Consider the following 23,282-nt stretch of genomic DNA (forward strand, 5'->3'; position numbering starts at 1 on the left):
CAGTGTTTTGTACCAAATGAAGGCAAGCACAAATTTCAAGTCTGCGAAATTTATTTAACAAAAACCAAGCAGTCTTAAGTTCTTCCTGTAGCACAAGGGACTGGCTACCTACTAGTCTATATTGGTGAGTGTAAAATAAATGATAATTGAAAGAAATAATTTAATATGAATTACTGTGTGAATCTTTAAAACATGGTAAGAAATGCCTCTTTTCTAAGGAATCTTGAGTTTTTACCAAGCAGAGCCTCAGTTTTGACAGGTTTTCCACTCTGCCAAACATCTATTGATAAAACTAAACTTCTAATAAATCTAAAATGTATATGGTAAGAATGCTGTTCTCCCCTCACTGACCATTGTAGAGAAAGGTACAACCTTAAAGGAAAGAGAAATGCATAATAAACTTAACTTCTTCTGAATTAACCCAGTGTAAAACTTATCTGGGCTAATTTCCTTTATAAGCATGATAGCCAAGGCTCCTTTTCACATAGGATATACTACATTTTCGTAAAATTGACTAGTCAGTTTGCTTTTTTCTACAATGTAGTTCAAAAAACAAACAAAACAAAAACAAAAAAACCTCCAAAAACACGTGCATCAAATGTTAATATCTTCAAAGAAATTAAAAGAAATCGCCATTGCACTTTTTGAACCTACCAGCTGTTCTGGCGTGAATGTGAGGAACCCACTAGTTTTATGACATTATACCTTAATTACTGTAACAAGAAATCGTTTTTCATCCTCTTCATGCATTGCTCCACTGATTGACCCAATAGCCCAACACAGAGTATTCAAATTCTTCCACGACCATTCTGTTCCATTCACTTGATTGTGAAGTTTTTCTGTCATTATTCGTTCAGTATCTGCATAATCCAGATGCGTAAGATAAACTAAAAGAAACAATTACATTTTAACGTATTACAAATCCACTTTTTAAGTAGCCACAGTACATTATGGATGTGCTGGTCACAACTCCATCACAGAGATTGAGTTCTATTTCATACAAAACATATGTTTTGTATGAAAACTACAGCATATCCTTCCTAAAGTTACAGTCCAGTGTGAATTTTGGAAGGATTTAAGTAAACGTTAGTTTAGGATTTAAAAATAATTAAAAACAGGGTCCTATAAAAATTTTACATCTATGTCAAGTTTTTTCTTTGTCCTAAACATAATGCAGATAGTTCACACTTTTTATATAGTTAATGTTAATTGAAATCTTGTTCATAAACTGTATGTGGAGAACTTAAACTGCTATTAAGCTAAATTACTAATAATGGTTGTATCTAATTGTTAAGATTATATAGGCTCCGGTAACCCATAAGTGAGGCCAATGTGATGTAAGTGGTAAATCAACACATCCCCCTAGTTAGTTTGCATGCAACAATTCTATTGGTTGTAATGACTCAGTGCTATAATGGAGATGGAGTTCCCACTGGTAGATTACTTGATGCAACTGTCACTCTTCTTTAAAGAGTCTGTGGATGCATGCTACCTTGGGTCTCGCAATAAAAAGCCCTTCACAGCAGTGCTGCCTGAGCTCCAGTTGCACACAGGCACTTTGGGACTCAGAGACAGCTCTCCCAACCCTCAATTTTACACAGCAATGGTCTCATTGACTGTCCTCTACATCAGTAAGTCAGTTGCAACTTGAAGGCCAGATTCACCAATATGCTTTGGCTGCTCTGTCCGCTCTAAACCCAGTTTAACTAGCTGGTGCACTCTGGCTACTTTGGTGTACCAGTAAATCTACAGTAAAAATAAAAAGTGACTTAAGGTTGACACGTATCTTTACATTGTATTGCAGGGTAACAATGTTTCTTGTTTAGTGTTCGTGTATGAAATCCTATTATTTTTTTTTTAAAATAGAGATAAGGAATTTCCCTGAAACAAACTACATCAAGATGGAGTTAAGTTTGAGCATATGCATCAGTAACAAACGTAAAAAAAATTACAGGGATATGATGGTGGTCTCAAAACTAAGCACTAAGGCACCCAAGCAGCCTTAACTCTGCCTGTAACGTCAGGAGGGGGGAAAAAAAGGAAAAAAAGTGTTGATTAAACAAACAGACTAAAATAATCTGGGACAACCACCATTAAAATGCCTTACTCATAAATCTGTATGTATTCCACGATGTCGCAGAGTTGGGTGCCTTATGTTTAGATTTCTATTAAGTATATCTTTAACTCTGAATTTCTGTGGTTTATAACACTGTTGTAAGAAAATTATACCAGTGTAATTTTCTTTTTTTTAATCCTGAAGTTACTGATGCACACTTTCAACATCAAGTTTTTTTGGTCTAGGAATATACAAGATGAACACAGTACATGCCTAGCATTCAATGACCAAATTGGAAGGTGAAGAACCATCACTGAACAGATGAAGATACCAAGCAGAAGAGTAGATATATCACATACCTAGAACAAAATGCTGAAGACTACTGTTTCTTAGGTATGTAAAAAACACTGATCAGGTATTCTACAGTGTGTTTAAAATCAAAGGATATGATAATTTTCACAAAAAGAAAAGGAGTACTTGTGGCACCTTAGAGACTAACAAATTTATTAGAGCATAAGCTTTCGTGAGCTACAGCTGTAGTGAAGTGAGCTGTAGCTCACGAAAGCTTATGCTCTAGAGACTAACAAATTTAGTTGAGCATAAGCTTTCGTGAGCTACAGCTGTAGTGAAGTGAGCTGTAGCTCACAAAAGCTTATGCTCAAATAAATTTTTTAGTCTCTAAGGTGCCACAAGTACTCCTTTTCTTTTTACGGATACAGACTAACACGGCTGCTACTCTGAAACCGATAACTTTCACAACTCCTACAGATATTTCTCTCAGACGGTCTTAAATATGGTGGTTCACAGTGGTTGCCAGAATTATTCATGACTAATAGATGCACATTTTGTATTCTAATAACCCAAAGTAGGGTTTTTAATTTTTCTGAATTTCCTTTAGTAAACATATTTAATTTTTTAAAAATTATACTGAAGTATTTTGTAAATTTGTTCAGCAAACATCTTGATACTTTCTAGCAGCATTGACTCTTTCATAATGCTTAGTATGAATGATTTCTAATATCTTTCAAAGTTGTGATGTAATGGGAAAACCAATTTTATTTCAACTATGCATGATAATGTCAAGATGGTAGCTTGTTGCTGGTTCTTTTTTCAAATGAATAGTTAAGGTTACGAAGAATTACACTGCATTTTTTTTTAACTGACTACACCTTCTGAAAAATTCTCCTCTGGAGCTGGTATGTCATGTCTCAGACAAGGAGATTTGTAAAAAGTTATTCAAGGACAAACCAATTCATTCTGAGCTACTGGAGAGTTAAGCTATACCTATTTTAGCTTGGAAGTGCTGGGTCTGCTCAAAAATAACACAAATACAGCTGAAAATAAAATTTAAAACCAACATGTCATTATATAGATCTCCACGAAGTTCCCAGCTAGCTCAGGGAAAAAATGTTTCTGTGCATGCTCAATGAGCATTTACTAAGATTTTGGCAGAGCTGTTTTTCCCGCATGTGACATACACAGATTGGGAAATTGCATATTCTCCTAACCCAGCTCAGGAAGACAAGAACAATGAGCCTCCAAGCACTGCCCCAAAGTGAGTGGAGCTAGCAGTGTCCAGCTTGGTAGGTGAGTTTTTTGGGGAAGATCAGTGGTGCCACAGTTGCTGCTGAGTATAGTGGGATAAGGAGAAAAGTCTAGCCAATAAATTATTAGAATGCAGGTTAAGCAGTAGAGCTGGTTGAAAATTCTGACAGAACAGTATTCTGTCAGAAAATGCAGTTTGATCAAAATCTAAACATTTTGTTTCAACTTAAATCACTTACAATTATTTACTAGAATTAAGGATATGATTTAGTCATGGGGTCAGTGTCTTTACTGGACCTCCATGAATTCAGCGGTCAGTGACAGAGGCAGAGCTGGAGCTATGCACCCTCCTCACAGCTGTGGCAAGAGCGTGGGCTGTGCCCCCGCCCACCCCTGGAGCCAGGGCTGTGCACCCGCCCGCCTTCATCCAGGGCCAGAGCTGTACATTTTGATACAGCATAAAGCTACAAAGATGGGCACCAAGTAATGTATAAAATGAGAACTAATGAGTACTCATGCTGTTCTCTTCCATTCAGACTCCTCTACTGCACCCATCACCACCATGGTACCTGAGCCCGTTCCAGCAATGCATTAAACAGGACTCGTGTCATGAGTAGTTCCTTCTCAGAGGAAAACAAGAATATGGAATTCTAGAAGAATTATGATGTGCCATCTGGTTTCATTTGATATCAAAGACAAAACATGCCTTGTACTGCCAAAGGAAAGTGACAACATAGTTTAGGCCTTGTCTACACCACAGAGTTTTGTCAACAAAAATTATGCCACTTCAATTAAAGGGCTTTAAACAAACTGCGGTTGAATGTCCATGCTATGCTCCTTGTGCTGGCAGAGTGCATCCACACCAGCAGCTCTTGCATCGACAGAGACACCAATGCACTGTGGGTAGCTATTCCACTGTGCAACTGGTTGCAGGGTGCTTTGGGAAGGGTTTGCAATGCCTCATGGGGCAGGTACAGTATATGATGCAGGTTTCTCAATCCCACCGTTCCATGGGCATCCTACTAGACTGCCAGCCGCTTTTCAACTGAAGCGAATGTAGTGGAAAGGGGGGAAGAGTGTGTGACAGGGAGCATGAGGGGGAGACAGAGACAGTGGGTATGTTAGGGGAGAGTGTGTGGGCATGTTGTCTCCGAGTTCAGACAGTGGCCTGAGCAACCAATCCTGGGGGAGCAGGACACCCTCCCACATCAGCCCCCGGCTCTGCACAGCAGTCTCTTCTACTCTCCCCCTAGCAGCAGCCCGCTCTGCCTGCCTGCCGATTCCACATTAATGGTTCTGTGATTCCTCAGCCACCAGGAGCACCATCTTCAGCAGCTCTGTCAGTTCTTCATGCTAGGTTGCCAACTCTCTGATAGCAGAAAACTGAACACCCTTGCCCTGCCCCTTCCCTGAGGCCCCACCCCTTCACTCCATTCCCCTTCCCTTAGTCACTCACTCTCCCCCACCCTTGCTCACTTTCACTAGGCTGGGGCAGGAGGCTGGGGTGCGGGAGGGGGTGAGGGCTCTGGCTGGGGATGCGGGTTGGGCCAGGGATGAGGGCTCTGGGGTGTGGGAGGGGGCTCCAGGCTGAGGGGTTTAGAGTGTGGCAGGAGTCTCCAGGCTGGGGCAGAGGGTTGGGGTAGGGGATTTGGTGTGGGGTTCAGGCAGCGCTTACACGAGGCAGTTCCTGGAAGCGGCAATATGGCCTCTGACTCCTAGGTTCAGTGGCGGCAAGTGAGGCTCCGCGTGCTGCTCTTGCCCGTAGGCACCATCCTCACAACTCCCATTGGCCGCGGTCCTGGCCAATGGGAGCTGCGGATCTAGTGCTTGGGGCAGGAGCAGTGAACAGAGCCTCTCTGGCTGCCCCTGCGCTTAGGGACCCCAGGTACATGCTGGCTGCTTCCAGGAGCCTTAGCCCAGCTGTGCTGCTGACTGGACTTTTAATGGTCCAGTCAGTGGTGCTGACTGGAGTTGCCAGGGTCCCTTTTCGACCATGCATTCCGGTCGAAAACTGAACGCCTGGCAACCGTACTCCATGCTGAGGAATATCAAAGCTTCCTAGAACTTTTGAAAGTGGAAGGGTGAATACCTGCAGGGCACCAGAGTTCAAAACAGCGAGCAGAGCGGTCACAGTGGGCACTAAGGGAAGCCATTAATGTTGATATAATGAACAGCAGCATCTACAGTGACGATTTGTCAGTTTAACTTTGCCACAAAAAGCTTTATGCCTCTCATTGAGGTGGTTTTATTTTGTCAGCAACACAGTGAGAGTTTTGCTGCCAAAAGTAGCTTTGTACTGTGTACATCTCCACTATTTTGTTTGCAAAAACTGCCTTTTGCCGACAAAACTGTGTAGTGTAAACAAGACCTTAATTTCCTTCAGCAATGAGCTTTAACTGCAGAGCTTGGTCCTAGGTCCCAATAATTAAAAACCTTTAAGATAATGCCCTAAGCTACTTTTCCCTCCTAAAGACATTTCTTTTTCCATTAACTTAACTTTTTTTCTGGTGCTACTTATTTAAGATGGTTGCATCTGATCATAATAAAGTGAAAGAAACTTCAAGACAAAAAACTGACATGGAAAAAACTCCAAAAATTAAGTCAACTGCTTCTCAGGAAAAAAAAAGTCTTCCTAGAGTAGCACTCCATTCCCCATTCTTGCATTTCCTCTCCCTCATACCTTCCCCCCACACTTATCTCGTTCAGTAGTTATTCTTCCTTGCATTTTCTATCTAAATTAGATTATAAGCTAGCATTTAGTCAAAGGATTTCATATTTTGTTGCTGTATATTCATAAGATAAGTCATTAACTTACCCAGCGTCTCCCTCATATTCTTGTACAAGTTTATAGAATCTGTATCCTTCATGAATTCTCGTACGACTTCCCCCTGATCATTTTCCACAACCAGCACTTCTTCTGGCTTAGCCATACGGCTAACCATTAACAACCGGACCTGTGTTTACCAGAGAATCAACAGTTTTAGATTAAGAAAAATTTAGGGTTGGGCATTTGACCAGTTCAAGAGTAAATGGTCAACTGACCAGTCAAATATGGTCAAATATTTCAAAGCACTTATTTGTTAGGAGAGTTAAAAAAAAAAAAAAAAAAAAAAAAAAAAGACGACGACTTCATGGTCTCCAATAGGTTTACCCTTAGACAGACACTTACGCCTACTTACAGAAGAAGGTACTAACGGAGTTATTTTAACTCAGAAGAATGCCAAAAACAATGCTCTAAAAGAAAGGCAGCATGACGCAATTAGAAAATAGTGGAAAGAGGAAGCCTCAGTGGAAGAGACTAAGATAAGGACTACATTTTGGCCTTGAAATGCAGAGCACATACACACTTCAACCAAAATACAAACAGAACTTCAAAATATATGCTTTAAACCAATAGACAAGGATAATCTTAGATGACCTGACATGCCAACTGGGCACCTCTCACACAAACAGACCAAAAAATGCCCTGGGCTGTCTGAACAGTGGCCAGTGTGGCTGGCCCTGGGGCCGCTCTAGTAAGCGGCTGGCTGCGGAGCTGCCCAAGCGGCAACTGGTGCAGCTGGCCCCAGAGACAGCTACTTACACAGCCCTAGGGTCAGCCACACTGGCTGCCACAAAAGTCACAGAATCCATGACTTCCGCGACAAAAACAGAGCCCTACTTATGGTGCATTTAATTAAACAAACATTACCTTTGACAAAACAGGCAGATAAAGCTGTCTCCTGGGAGGAACATCAAAATGTTGACTTCCCGAAAGCAATGGAGAAGCAGATGTTGAAAATGGACTCTCTCTATACAGTTCAGCAGCCAAATGATTCCAGTATTCAAGACAAATCTTAAAAATTTCAGTTTCTTCAACTTCTGACACCAGCAACATATAGTGAAGAGCCTACAGAAATGTGATTTACACAAAAATTGGGTGATTGGTCAAACAGTATTTTCTGTGGATAATACCTTGACGCTGAAGGTTTATTTATCCAAATGTTTCTAGTGAAGGGCTTTTTATATATTTTTGCCATAATCTCTAGAAATAAAAGGAATTAATATGTTATAATTACAATTAGAGGTCAGCATCCCAAGAACTGTTCAACAGCCATGACTATGACCACAGGGAACTTTTCCAACATATGCACCTATACTTTTGAAAAGTTACAATAACCTGACTAAAAGGTGATAATGTCTCAAAATAATTGAATCTCCATGTATAATTCTTGATTGATCAAGATAATCATCTCTTGAGTCTCTGCAAGACACTGATTTTACAGTCTCCTAACCAAGGTGTTTGTCAACAGGACAATACCAATATCTGTCTACTAGAGATTACTACTGCCTTAGTGTTGTGGAGCTCAGCATTTTGAAGAAGTCTTTGTTGAGTGCATCATCTTCTGCTGCTCACAGAAGATAGATGTCTAGACTGCTGACAGAGAAAAGGCAGACATTCCTCATTTGCACTCAATGAAAATTTCTATCAGGACATATGAAGGGAAATAAAAGTTACTTTTATTTATAACTTCCTTTATCTCTTGTGACAGGGTCGGGCCAGATGGCTACAGGAGAGTAACAGAAGACAGATATACTAGCCCCAGGCTAAGTAGGTCCCTTTTCCCTGGGTAAAGTAACAGGGAAGGTTTCAGAACAATCAGGAACCTTCTGAAGACAATTAAGACAGACAGGCTGATTAGAACACCTGCAGCCAATCAAGAAGCTGCTAGAATCAATTAAGGAAGGCTAATCTGGGCACCTGGGTTTTAAAAAGGAGCTCACTTCAGTTTGTGGTGTGCATGTGAGGAGCTGGGAGCAAGAGGCACTAGAAGCTGAGAGTGAGAAAGCATACTGTTGGAGGACTGAGGAGTACAAGCATCATCAGACACCAGGAGGAAGGTCCTATGGTGAGGATAAAGAAGGTGTTGGGAGGAGGCCATGGGGAAGTAGCCCAGGGAGTTGTAGCTGTCGCACAGCGGTTCCAGGAGGCACTCTAGACAGCTGCATTCCACAGGGCCCTGGGCTGGAACCTGGAGTAGAGGGCGGGCCCGGGTTCCCCCCAAAACCTCCCAACTCCTGGTCAGACACAGGAGGAGTTGACTTGGACTGTGGGTTCACGAAAACGGCCAAACTAAGGGCTGCCGTGAAGCTCCAAGGTGAGCAAATCCGCCAATAAGCGCAAGACTCGCCAAGGTAAAGGAGGAACTTTGTCACACTCTTTACTGCAATGGTGCTAACCAACATACAGACCACAACTTTAAAAGGAATCTATTTGGTATATTTCTGATATAGAATCATGAGATGGGGCTACACGCTCCAGCATTCAATGCTCTCTTAGCTAACCTTTCCCTTCACCTGATCACTACATCCCATATCACCAGCCACCTGTGGATAAGATCAGTTGGGGGTGAAATAGCTTTAGATGTAGTCCCCATAGGCTGTGCACACTAGGAGAATCAAGTGATCCATAACTGAACAGATTTAAAACAAGGCAATGTGTTCACAAGAGTTATGTCGAATCAGTTTCAAAATGACATGAACACAGTTCTAAATAGTTTCATTTACAATGCTATGTGAGTAGCACAGAACCCTGCATAGCTCCCACAAGCAGAGAACTGAGAGATTTCAAAAGGTCCTTGATGCAATATGGGGTAGCAAAGGAAGGACTAGTTGAACTACTACTATATGTTTGCCTTCACACTGGCAAAAAACATTTACTAACCTTTCTGTAACTTTTTCTTAGAGATGTGTTACTTATGTCCATTCCATGCTAGGCGTGTGCGTACTACATGCACTGTTGCTGGACATTTTTCCCTTAGTGGTATCCACAGGGCTGGCTCACTCGGGTATGTGCTAGTATCAGAGGCGCTGCCGGACCCGCACCATCTCAGTTCCTTCTTGCTGGTAACTCCAACAGAGAGGTAGGAGGGTGGGTCATAGAATGGTCATGGCAACACATCCCGAAGAACACCAGTTACGAAAGGTTAGTAACGTTTTTTTCTTCTTCGAGAGCTTGCTCATGTCCATTCCATGCTAGGTGACTCAGAAGCAGTACCCCAGGAGGTGGGCTCGGAGTTCATGGACATACTGACTGTACCACTGATCTCCCAAAACTGGCATCATCTTGTGCCTGTTGGGTGATGGTGTAGTGGGTCGTGAGGGTATGAACCAACAGACCAGGTCATGGCTCTGCAGATTATAGAATATCAGGGTTGAAAGGGACCTCAAGAGGTCATCTAGTCCAACCCCCTGCTCAAAGCAGGACCAATCCCCAACTAAATCATCCCAGCCAGGGCTTTGTCAAGCCTGACCTTAAAAACCTCTAAGGAAGGAGATTCCACCACCTCCCTAGGTAACTCATTCCAGTGCTTCACCACCCTCTTAGTGAAAAAGGTTTTCCTAATATCCAACCTAAACCTCCCCCTCTGCAACTTGAGACCATTACTCCTTGTTCCGTCATCTGGTACCACTAAGAACAGTCTAGATCCATCCTCTTTGGAACCCCCTCTCAGGTAGTTGAAAGCAGCTATCAAACCCCCCTCATTCTTCTCTTCCGCAGACTAAATAATCCCAGTTCCCTCAGCCTCTCCTCATAAGTCATGTGTTCCAGCCCCCTAATCATTTTTGTTGCCCTCCGCTGGACGCTTTCCAATTTTTCCACATCCTTCTTGTAGTGTGGGGCCCAAAACTGGACACAGTACTCCAGATGAGGCCTCACCAATGTCGAATAGAGCAGAATGATCACGTTCCTCAATCTGCTGGCAATGCTCCTACTTATACAGCCCAAAATGCCATTAGCCTTCTTGGCAACAAGGGCACACTGTTGACTCATATCCAGTTTCTTGTCCACTGTAACCTCTAGGTCCTTTTCTGCAGAATTGCTGCCTAGCCGCTCGGTCCCTGGTCTGTAGCAGTGCATGGGATTCTTCTGTCCTAAGTGCAGGACTCTGCACTTGTCCTTCTTGAACCTCATCAGATTTCTTTTGGCCCAAACCTCTAATTTGTCTAGGTCCCTCTGTATCCTATCCCTACCTTCCAGTCAATCTACCACTCCTCCAAGTTTAGTGTTATCTGCAAACTTGCTGAGGGTGCAATCCATGCCATCCTCCACATAGTTAATGAAGATATTTAACAAAACCGGCCCCAGGACAGACCCTTGGGGCACGCCGCTTGATACCAGCTGCCAACTAGACATGGAATCATTGATCACTACCCACTGAGCCCGATGATCTAGCCAGCTTTCTATCCACCTTATAGTCCATTCATCCAAATGTCCTGGACTTGTACCTGCACAAGAAATGCTGCTGATGAAGCCTGGGCTCTTGTGGAATAAGCAGTCATGATGGCCGGAGGCAGGATATTCGCCTGCTCATAGCAAGCCCGAATGCACGTGGTGAGACAGGACGAGATTCTTTGTGATAACACAGGAAGTTCTCTCATCCTTTCTGCTATTGCTACAGAGTTGTTGCGATTTGTGGAAGGGCTTACTCCTTTCAATATAAAAGGCGAGGGCCTGCCTAATGTCCAACGTACAAAGCCAATGTTCCTCAGATTTGTTGGGTTTTGGGAAGACAGGTAGAAAAATGATCTGATTATGGATTTGTGACATCACCTTTGATAGAAAGGCTGAATTGGGGTGCAGATGGACCTTATTGTTGAAGAACACCATTTAAGGAGGTTGCGACATAAGGACTTTGATCTCAGAGACCCTGCTGGCCGAGATAACAGCCAGCAGGAAAGTGACCTTTCAGGAGAGAAGCAGTATGGAGCACGATGCTAACAACTTAAAGGGGGGGGGACCCTGTGAGCCTCGACAGGACGAAGTTTAAATCCCTTGGTAGGGGAGGGGTCAGTTTGCAACCGTGAGGATAGAGTCTTTCCAACCCCTTGAGAAACTAGACTGTCATCTCGTGGGAGAACACCAATCTGCCATTCGCTGCAGGGTGGAAGGCTGAAATGAATGAACCTTAATAGATGAGAGAGCCAGACCTTGCTGCTTTAGGTGGAGCAGATAGTCCAAGACAGACTGCAGAGAAGATCAGAATGGAGAGAGATTCCATTCAGAGGCCCCCAAAAAAGAAATGTTTCTACTTGGCCAAGTAGGTAGCCCTGGTGGAAGGCTATTACTTTGCAAGACCTGTCAAACCTGAACCGAGCAGACCTGTTCCTCGGGGTTCAGCATCCATGCAGTCAGGTGCAGTAAAGCAAGGAGATCAAGTCCGGGTAGAGTAGGAGCGTGAGTGGTGCTGCCACCAAGAGGTCCAGAGGTGTGCCAAACCAATGCTAGCGTGCTATCAGGATAACCCTTCCCTTGTCTTATTTAATTTTTAGGAGAACACTGTGAACCAAGGGGATTGGAGGAAAGGTCTGTATAGCAGATGGTCTGCGCACAAGAGCAGGAGCCCATGCAGCGAGCAGTACTGATGGCATTTCCTGTTCTGCCTGGTGGCAAATAGGTCCAACTGGGGAGGCTCCCACCTCTGGAAAATGACACTGACTTCCAGGTGAAGAGACCACTCATGGTGAGAGGAAAAAGCTCTGCTGATGTGATCCGTCAGTACATTTCGGGCTGAAGATCGAGCACCTCCCTGCTTGTTGATGTAAAACATGGATGTGGTCATGTCTGTCAGGACCTTCACCACTTTGCTTGAGATCTGGGGAAGGAACTCGTGGCAAGCTAAGCCCTGAGTTCCCAGAAATTTATGTGTAGGGAGAGTTCTTCTTCAGACCAGAGGCCATGGGTCCTGAAGTTGTTGAGGTGGGCTCCCTACCCTAGATCTAACAGAGATTAAGGCTACAAACAGTTGAGGAGCAGCAAAGGGTACCCCCTAACATTACCGATTCTGGGTCTTTCCACCAAGTCAGGAAAGTGAGGACTGGAGGTGGGACAGTGAGTCTAAATGTTGTCTACTCAGCGAGTAGACTTATGTCAGCCACATCTGGAGGGGCTGGAGGTGCACCCTTGCATACTATACCACGTAAGTACATGCTGCCATGCGTCCCAATAGTTTGAGGCACACCTGAACAGTCATTATTGGATAGACTGTGACGTTGGATATCAGATCCGACATAAGTTTGGAATTGGGCCTCCAGAAGGAAGATTCTGGCTTGTGTCGAGTCAAGCACTGCCCCGATTAACTCTACTCTCTGAGCTGGGACCAGAGAGTTGACTTTTGCTTGTTTAATCAGCAGACCCAGTGCCTGGAAGGTGGGCCGGACTGTACAGATGCTGTGCTGTACCTGAGCATGTGACTGACCTTTGATCAGCCAGTCATTGAGGCATGAATAGACTTGGACACATTGGTGCATGAGGAAGGTTGCTGCTACTGTCATACACTTCATGAAGACCTGTGGGGCTGCCAATAGGCTGAAGGGGAGAGTGGTGAATTGGTAGTGGCATTGACCCCCTACAAACCTGAGAAATCTTTGGTGACTGTGGAAGATAGAGATGTGAAAGTAAGTCCATTAAACTGAGGGAGGCGTAGCAGTCTCCTGGATCTAGGGAGGGTATGATGGAGGCCAGAGAGACCATGAGGAACTTTAGTTTCTTGAGATATCTGTTGAGGTGACGCAGGTTCAAGATGGGCAGTAGGCCTCCTTTGGCCTTCGGGATTAGGAAATACGGGAGTAAAAAAAAAAAAACCCCAAAAAACTCTTCCCTCTCAAGGAACTTCCTCTATGACCCTGTAATGAGGCAGATTGGTCGCCCGCAGACCCGGAGGGGGAGGGGCTCCTCACTGAATCTTGGTGCGTGGAACCACGCCACACTCCACCTTCCTGCCAGAAGTCAGTAGACGGGACAGGAAGTACAAAAGGCGGGCCGAAGAACTCAGTTGAGGCCCCAGCTGCCAAAGGAGCCAGAATCCTCCTGCGAACTCTAGAGCTGGGTGGCTGCTGCAGATCCTGAGGAAGCGGAGGACTGGCCAGGACCATTTACAGACCTGAACATGGAGGAGATGCAAGCCCTGACAGAGGCCCTCTTCCCCAACGACCAGGACGACCCTCTACAGAGCCAGGTATGCCCTGAGGGGGGAGTTAGGAAGTGGCCCGGGGTAACCCCCCTGTCTGACTGCAATACTGACAGCAGGTGAGTCAGTGAGTTGCAGTCATGATCCCCGCTGACCCAGTGGCAGAACACTCTGCCACTGCTAGGACCCTGGGCCGGGATGCAGTGGAGTGGGTGGGCCTGCGTCACCCCCCATGCCACCCCAACCCGTGGGTGGCAGTCTCCCCCTCTCTTAGGCAAGAAGCCTGCGCTTGTTGGCCCTCCGCTAGAGCTACGAGGCCTGACTGTTTTGCTGCTCAGCCTGAGTGCAGGCCTGAGCCCTCAGACTCTACTTCCCCACCCTGATCAAGGGCCTGGGCTAACTGACTGTTTGGCTACCCAGCCAGAGTACAAGCCTGAGCCAGACACTCTTTGCTGCCCCGCCCTGACCAGGGGCTGGGCTCAGTGTTTGTCCTTTGGCCCTGATCACAGACCTGCCCTGCATTTCCCATGCCAGGTAGCCTCCCAGAGACGTAGTGAGGCGGATTGGCTTCCCACAGACCCAGAGGGGGAGGGGCTATTCCCCCCAATGGACTACAGGCCCCCACAAGGAGGAGGGATTGCATCTCCCTAGCGAGGAGTTGCTGGTGAGAAGGGCCCCTGAAGAGGGACTCGGGGGTGGGGGGGGAATGGGAGGGAGGGGTAGATACAAACTGGAGGGTGGAACCAACTGTTACTGTACTGAGTAACCAACAGTCCGACATTATCTATGACCATGCTTGGCTGAAGGGCAACAAGATGGTCCAAAACCAAGAAAGGCAATGAATCTGGAACTCAGACTGGTGTAATGCCCTCTGATGCACCTTTAAAAAGCCTGTGGATCAGTGACCATTGTGCCAGGATCATGAAAGGCTTGCTCCTAGACAGTGCCGAGGTGGTTGGTCCTGGCATGGAGCTCAGCGCTTCCTGCTTTTTCCTGTCCCCGGCTGTCCTGGCTGCCGGAGATCCTTGTGGGGTTGGCAGAATTGGGGGAGACAGGTCCTTCATCACTTGAAACGCCACTGGTGTTGAAAGAGGTGGCGGACACCTAAGCAATGGCTGCTTCCAGGAGTCTATGGTGGGTCCCAAACCAGACTAGGCACTCTAAAGTGGAGTTGGCAGTGCCATCAGTGGCTCGGTGAGGACAAGTGACCTGACATGGGTCTCACTGAGCTGTCCATTTCCTGCACCACAGAGCGCCCTCTCTCTGTGTCCTGTTTCTTGTGCTTCTTCCTCAGCACCAGAGATGAGGAACGGTGGCAGAAAGAGCACTGTGCCGAGGGAGTGCTTTGCATGGATATCGAAATGCTCAGCACCAATGTGGAACAGTTTGGTTCCGAGACTGGTGTGAGGGCCACCTCCATGAGTAGGACATTCAGCTGAAGGACACTTTTTTCTCGTGCGAGGGCTGCATTTTTGCAGATCTGGCACTTATCTTTAAAGTGTCTGGGGGAGTCTCAGGTTAAACAGCTAGAGTGCAGGTCACTCACCTTGCATTGGCTTGCTGTAAGAGGCCCAGAGCTTGAAGCCCAGGTATCGGGACATGCCCAGCCCCTGCGGCAAAATGTCCCTCGATGACAGAGGCAACTATTCACACTAGTATATATGCTAATACTGAGAACTAACTACAATAACTACACTAAGAATAAATGGAGAAAAGTCCAAACCACTTGCCGCAGCAAGAAGGATCGTTCCAGCAACTATCATGGGTAGTAAGAAGGAATCAAGAGGATGAGAAGCCGGTGGCACCCCTTACCCCAATGCGTATGTACGCAACTCTAGGGGGCACTAGAGCCGACCCTACAGATTCCACTAAGGGAAAAATCTCCAGAAACAGTGCACACAGCATGCACATACCTACCATGGAAAAGACATGAGCAAGCACTTGAAGAATAAATCAGTTCTTAAAACTCCAAAAGCATAGTCTTCTGCAACCAGTTTTTAAGAACTTTTGTAAAACCAGTTGAAGCAGTTGCATAGGATTTGAAGTGTTTCATAAGCATCCCAGGGACTTAGGCCCACATTTTTAAAAGGTATTCAGGCTTTGCTGGGTCACTGTTGCAACACCTGATTTAAGAGCCTAAATCTCATTTTCAACAGGGATTTAGGCACTTAGTCTAAATTCCATCAACACTTGGTGACCAGGCAACACCTAAATACCTTTAAAAATCTGGGCCCTGCACTCTCAGAATACTGATTTTTTTCTAAAGAAGAAAACAAATCTATATAATCTTATCAGTTGCACCTGACAGAGCTAGGAAGCCAGAATGAAGAAACTGTGCTACGAAGAACACCTCAAAAAGAGGTCCTGTCATTACTAAAGATGTGAATCTTTTGCAACTAAACTCACTGTACTGAAGCAATTTAACGGCAAACAATTCAGCGTATTCATGCTAGCTATGCTGAATCAGTTTAAGATATTTTGCAGTGTCTGCCCTGTGTCCTCACTAGCATTGTCCTAAACATTGTCAGCTGCAATATTCTGAACCCTGATCAGAGTAGTTCAGCTTCCAGAAGCAATGCACTGAGGGAGATTTCAAAAGGCCACCACACTACAATGTGGAACAACAGTTGAAGTAGCAGGAGACCCATGTCAGCTAATATGCATCCATAGTGGTGCTTAAACAACAAAGGCAGAAAGTGAATCTAGTTCCACATAAAACTTTTGAAGCAGTTGCACATGAATATGAAAATACTTAGTTGTTTGAAGGGCTGAGCAGGAGAGAGGCAGAAGCAGCAGCAACACAGAACAGCCGACACCCAGCACAACTTTGAATCACAACACATGACTAAAGAGACCTATCCTACGACTCAAATCCTAGAATCATCTTAGGTTCTTGTGGGCCATGGGCCAAAACAGATTGAGAACCACTGTTCTAATACTTCTGATGGTGCAGAGCAGTTTTCTGCAAAATATTCACAAGTACCTTGCCCAGTTCAGTTTTAAATGATTGAAAAAATGGGGCTTCTTACACTTCCATTCCAAGATTATTCCCCAGTCTAAGGGCCTGTCTAGATTACAAACAGACTCAGGGGACTCCACTGTAACTGTTCTATACTTGCTGCTTACATAGATTGCCCTTTAAGTGTTTGATAAAATCTTCCAGGGTTTCAGTTTCACACCCTTTTCAACTGCAACTGAAATTTTATTTTATTCTATTTCACTGCATTGCTCTTAGTTATATTTCATGACTGAGAGGAAAAAGGAATGCAGCAGCAACCAGGAAAAGAAGGGAGCAAGCAGAATTACAGTAATACTGTAAGCTTTGACTACTACAACATATGTACAGCATTTAGCACAATGAGGCCTTAATCTCTAACTGCAACCTCTAGGGATATGTCTACATGGCAATTAAACACTCATGGCTGGCCTGTGCCAGCTGACTCAGGCTGGGGCTTGTGGGGCTGTTTAATTGCAGTGTAGATGTTCAGCCCGGGCTCTAGGACTCTGCAAGGTGGAATGATCCTAGAGCTCAGGCTGCTGCCCCAGCCCAAATATCTACACTGCAATTAAGCGATCCCTTAGTCCGAGCCAGCAGGCATGGATCAGCCACAAGTGTGTAAATGCAGTGCAGACATACCCTAGGTGCTGCTGCAATGCAAATATGGTCACCAAGAGTACATGGTAAATAGGGCTTAGAGTTCCGTTGTTGGATCATATTAAAGAAGTTCTATATTAAAAATCACAAATGAGTTTGATTCCCCATAATTAGTAATACCCTGGAATTTAAACTAAGGTCTCTTGGTTTTTGGTACGGTTTCTCTCCCTCTCTGTGTGAAACCTGCAAGCTGCTAATTTGTGTTAGTACATTCTAAGACAGAGTCTGTTCTCAAAGCAATTCTTTGTAACAACAACTACTCACACAGAGGGAGACTCAAAGCAATACTCTAACAACAGAAACAGCACCCAGAGACTCCCCGCCCTTTTGTTGTATTCATCTCGCTTTGTTAACAATTGTGATTAAAATAGAGATAGAGGATGTATGTGGATGGATGCTTGGTGTGGATAATAACTGAATGATCAGGGAGGTGCCAGCCTAAGAATCCAGTGTCCATCGGCCGAAGAAGGCGTCAAGTGGAAATAACCAGAGGACCCCCGGAGGGCAGACTGGAATCCACCCGACAGCCTCAAGAATGGGAGAACCAAAGAACAAGATAACATCTGGCAGCACAGAGCCATCAGGAATATGCCATCTGCTGATTGATTCAGCAACAGCATGATGAAGCAATTCCCATAGACTGGCATAGGAAGAAATTCCTATCAAAATGGACTCTAGAAAGGGAGAACTTTGGGGTCTGATTCTGCAAACCAACTTCCAGCAGCATCAGATGAGCATCTGACAAGGCCCTGCTCCCTCCTCATGTCCAGGCCACCTGGCCAGTGGCTTGGCATGAGCAACTCTAAGGCTGGTACCTATGATAACAACCTTACAGAATATATGTGTGTGAGTGAGTGTGTGTGAATAAATATGAAATTGAATGGAATGTTATAACTATAACTAACTGCTTACTATGATTCTTTCTGTATTCACAATAAATGTGGCATTTTGCCTTTTCCCCTTTAATAAGATCCTGCTGGTTTTTATTGGTATAACACCGCCACTATTAACCTGTAAAGATTACCCCAATGGCATGTATTACCGCAATGTATATCTCTGTTATTACATAATGATGGGATACTTCCCTCAACTAGGTTGCTTAGTTTAATACTGAAAGTTTGAAACGGCTCACTTTACGGTGGTTATGATAAATACAGAGAAGACACTAGGATAGTTTAAGTTGAAAGCTAAATGTTATATTACACATACATACACCCCTCCCTCACACAGCTTTCAAGTTTTACCATGTAGTTCTTTAGTAGCAGGAACTGTATCTGCCTATAAATTTGTACAGCATATAGCACAAAGGGGCCCTGATCATGACTATAGTCTTTGGGCATCATGATATAAATAATGTAAGGTCACTGCATATAAAAGTGCAATTAGCAGGTGTTACCAAGTGAAATATCTTTAATGTGTCTCAGTCAGGGATTTAAGTATTTGTTAGTTATGGGAAGGAAACTCAAGTACTTACTTCTCTAACTGCATTTCTTTTGTGGTGAGTGCTACAGATTTAGTTCAAGTAACTGCACTAGGGACACATCATTTGAGGTACTCATCCAGCACAAGGACATACAAAGTATATTAACTGCCACTAGAGAACTTACCTCCATTAACGTTTCCCTCAGATTTAATCTCTTTTCTATAAGTTGACCATGTTCCTTGAGAAACGTGCAGAGAAACAAGCTGAGATTCTGAATGAAGTTCTGTTCATCATCTTTTCCATTGGAGTATGCAAGTCGAATATTGGTGTTTAAAGGAAGCATCTAAAAAAACAGGAATGAAGTTTCTAGGTCAGCAGTTTTTAAACTTTTGTATAGTACGGATCACACCAAATAGGTATCTCATAAACAATATCTACTCCTGTTTGCAATTGTGCAATATTACCTGAAGACGACAGGGAACATTTGGGTGTTTTTAAACAACAAATGATTTGTCCCTTTTAGGAAAAAACATTTCTGCTAATCACTGCATTCCCCTCCTTACAACCACTCTGCAAACGCTTCTCCCCTCCACCCCACTAAAAGCACACAGATATCTGTATGGAAAGGTCCCAAGAAATGGGAACAAATTTATTAATCTTTAATATACTATACCGTGCCTGTATAATAGGGCCTTGGCTTTCAAGGGCTACCCACAATATAAATAAAAATAATCTCAATGCCTTACGTTTGATGACTGCCTTAAAACAACAGTATTGACATTAAATTAAGTGTTTCAGAGGACCTAAATCTCTAATTATCTGCCAAGATTATATTTTAGTGTTAAATTAGTTTGGTTCTAATATAGTTTATCTTTATAAAACAAACTAATTCAGTCAAATGAAGTCTTAGAGTAAGAAGAAGGAATTCAAATGGAAGTCTCTGGGCCAAATTCAGCAATGGTATAATGTGGTACTAAAATGGGTTTACCCAATTTGTGGTATGTTAAAATACTTATTCAATTGGTACATAAACTGAATAAAAACTCAATAAGCCAGGCAAATTTAAGTAGTAAGAAGTAAAAGCACTTAACAGGAGCATGGAACAGAACACCAGCTGCCAAATTAAACAAAGAGTAATACTCAGAACTCTGACATGTCTGAATTTAGCCCAAAAGGGTATAATCCCCATTTTCTTCAATGGGAGCCACATTAGGATTGCAAAAAATCCTGTTTAAAATACTAGCCATATGTTTCCAGATGCTTTAAAACTTGCAGGTCCACTAGATGCTGCAAGTGAACAAACAGAGGAAAATTAAAAGAAAAACTCATGTAGTCATTTACGTTTATGAAAGATGACTTAAAAAGGACTACAAGCATCCACACTAGGAAGATCTGTTCATAAAAATATACAGTATTCAAGTTGCTGAAAATGCCATCTAAGGATGCAGAATAAAATATGACAAGGATATTGATCAGAAAATGAGAGGTGAACTTTACGTACAATCAAACTTAGGTACAAACATATATCTGGGTGCATAGCATGCTATTTGAGTTTGAGAAAGTAATAAACTTGATCAACCTAATGCATATTGTGGAAATAAATTCTTAGGCAATCAGCAACCGCTTGGTGAATGATTGGTTGAAAGAACCGGTGCCCCAGATTTTCACTGACAAACCAAGAAACTCAGGAAGACTGCTACTACATTCGCATCCAACTACCATGTTAGATTTCACACTGAGCATGAGGACTACACTTCTATCCCGATAAAACACGAATTCAGATATAATGTGGTAAAGCAGCGCTCTGGGGGGCAGGCTACGCGCTCCAGCGGATCAGCGCATCAGGCTCCGACACACTCCTCTGAGTGGCGTTTTAAGGGTGCCTGGCCGGGGCCGAGGGGTTGGATAAGGGGCAGAGGGTCTCAGGGGACGGTCAGGGGACAGGGAGCAGGGTGGGGGTTGGATGGTTCGGAGGTTCTGGGTGTGGGGTGGTCAGGGGATGGGGAACGGGGGTGTTGGCTAGGGAGTGGAAGTCCCGGGGGGCCTGTCAGGGGGTGGAGATGTGGATAGGGGTCGTGGCAGTCAGGGGACAGGGAGCCGGGGGGTTGGGTAGGGGGTGGGGTCCTGGGGGTGATTAGGGACCGGGGTATGGGGAGGATCCTCTCTGGAGGGGGCGGTCAGGGGACAAGAAGCAGGGGGCAGTTGGACAGGCTGGGGGTTCTGAGGGGTCAGTCAGGGGGTGGAAGTGACAATTAACGGAAATGCTCGAGGCCAAAGGAAGTTCGATATAATGTGGTAAGATTTTTTGGCTCCCCAGGACTGTGTTATATCAGGGTAGAAGTGTAGTGTACTTTGATTAAAATAGCAGCATTCATATTACACAAGGAATGCTTCTCATCAGAGAGCCACTGAACTTAAACCTTTTCCAGTTGCTTTGAGAGACTTGTCAGATTACAGGCTGACACTACTGTCACATCCTCAGTGGAAATCTGTCTTGCTCCAAGAACTATCACTATCAAAAAAAACCCCAACCAACCAACACAACAAAAAAAACCCCACACAAACCAAGAACTGAATCAAAGCTAAGGAACCTTTTCCATTACTTAGCCAACATGATTGTCTCAAACACAAGGCCATCCGTTGAGTCTACACAAGAGGAAATAAACTGACTACTGATGACATAATTTAGTTCATTTCTTGTCTTCCAATAGTTAAAATTGAAGATCCAAAATTCAAACCAAATAGCCTATACTTGTGAAAGAGGTTGAGCATAATTTGCTGCATGAGGATGATTGTTAATTGTGGAAATAAAGTCATGGAAGACAGAACCACTGAAAACAAAGTGTTGTATTTAGAATTGACTTCTGCACTTCAGTCCAGCAAACTTGGCATCAGAAATGCTCTCAGCTCATTTGGATAAATTTGGCTCAAGCTTTGTAGTAGTTTAGATGCTGAAAAAGCAAGTACATTGGTAGAAGTGTTTTGATATATTAGAGCAAATACACTTATGTTTCACAAAATAGTTTTCCACTTTGGATAAAGTTTATGTCTGTGTTTGAGGAATAACTGTAATTAATCACATCACATGGGATGCATTTCATTTCAAACCATTCTTCTCCCTGCCCCCCCAAGACTGGGTAAACCACAACCCTGAGTTCCATCCCTTTTTATCAAAGCCAGATTTTATCCTAACAAAATCCAAGTCAGCTATTCATTTAAATACCCACTGAATGCCAAACCAGAAGAAGATACAGTACTACTTTGTTCAAAAATGCATTTTAGTAGTACAATCTACACAAAGGTTGAAACTTAAAAATTGTTATCACCACCACCAAAGTTGGTTTAAGGTCACTATGAGACCTTTATTCATCAAGAGGTGACCTATAACATGAACAGATTGCTAGAAAATGCAAACTTTGATCTCAAAGATTTTTGTTGGTATGAATACTATATTCCACACATACCTCAACTGCTTCACTGTCTCAAAACAAATTTGCACACCACACCGCAAAATCCTAGATCCATTACTGTCCCCATGTCAGTGGGAGAAAACCCACAAGATGGTTTGGGGCCAGAGAGAAACAAGCTGTTTAGTCCAAACAGCTTGCAAGCTCAGCCAGAGCAATTTTTATACATAAACTTAAGGAAATTTCCTGTCAAAAAAGCATTAAGCTACAGTGAAAGCTGTACATTTGTGTTACCTGAAGGAAAAACCCTTGAACATTGTGATTGTCATAGAAAGTCACAGTCAGCACTAAAGGTCACCAACCAACTTAAGTTTGTCATGAATCACCTAAGTAATGCTGGGTCAGACCAATGGGCCATCAAGCCCAGCATCCTGTCTGCGACAGTGGCCAGTGCCAGAAGCTTCAGAGGGAATTAACAGAACCCTGTTGCCCAGTCCCAGCTTCTGGCAATCAGAGATTTAGGGACATCCAGAGGATGGGGTTGTGTCCCTGACCATCTTGGCTAATAGCCATTGAGGGACCTTTCCTCCATGAACTTATTTAATTCTTTTTTGAACCTCATTGTGCTTTTGGCCTTCACACAGCATACAGTCAACCGGGGATGTGTTGAAGTACTACTTTCGTATGTTTGTTTTAAGCCTGCTGCCTATTAATCCCATAATTATTGTGTTATGTGACAGGATAAATAACATTTCCCTATTCACTTTCTCCATACCATTTGTGATTTTATGGACCTCTATCATATCCCCTACTAGGGATCTTTTTTTTTTTTTTTTTTTTTTTTAAATAAGCTGACCAGTCCCGGTCTTTTTAACCTGTCCCTGTATGGAAGTTGTTCCATACCACTTATTTTTGTTGCCCTTCTTGGTACCTCTTCCAATTCTAAAATCTTTTTTGATATGTGGAAACCAGAAGTGCACGCAGTATTCAAGGTGTGGCCATACCATGGATTTATATTTTGGCATTATGATCCCTTTCCTAATGGTCCCTAACATAGTTAGCTTTTTTGAATGCCACTACACATTGAGCAGATGTTTTCAGAGAATTATGCACGATGACTATGATCTTTTTCTTGAATAGTAACAGCCACTTTAGCCCCTGTCATTTTGTCTATATAGTTGGGATTATTTTTTCCAATGTGCATTAGTTTGCACTAATCAACACTGAATTTCATCTGCTATTTTGC

The 23,282-nt window shown here is 43.7% G+C and overlaps 1 protein-coding gene across 4 annotated transcripts in view; it reads right to left on the reverse strand.

The window, feature by feature from the left end:
- The window catches only part of XPO1 (exportin 1), a 78,256-nt gene that overhangs the window by 16,055 nt on the left and 38,919 nt on the right, over positions 1-23,282 (reverse strand). For all 4 annotated transcript variants that reach the window (XM_074949526.1, XM_074949525.1, XM_074949527.1 and 1 more), the window contains 4 exons: positions 18,814-18,972; positions 7,293-7,490; positions 6,417-6,555; positions 706-887 (listed from right to left, as the gene is read on the reverse strand). In XM_074949526.1, coding sequence (XP_074805627.1) covers positions 706-887; positions 6,417-6,555; positions 7,293-7,490; positions 18,814-18,972 — 678 coding nt within the window. The remainder of the gene's footprint in view (positions 1-705; positions 888-6,416; positions 6,556-7,292; positions 7,491-18,813; positions 18,973-23,282) is intronic.

The sequence above is a fragment of the Natator depressus genome, chromosome 3 (assembly GCF_965152275.1).
Source record: "Natator depressus isolate rNatDep1 chromosome 3, rNatDep2.hap1, whole genome shotgun sequence".
In the NCBI taxonomy this organism is placed as follows: Eukaryota; Metazoa; Chordata; order Testudines; family Cheloniidae; genus Natator; species Natator depressus.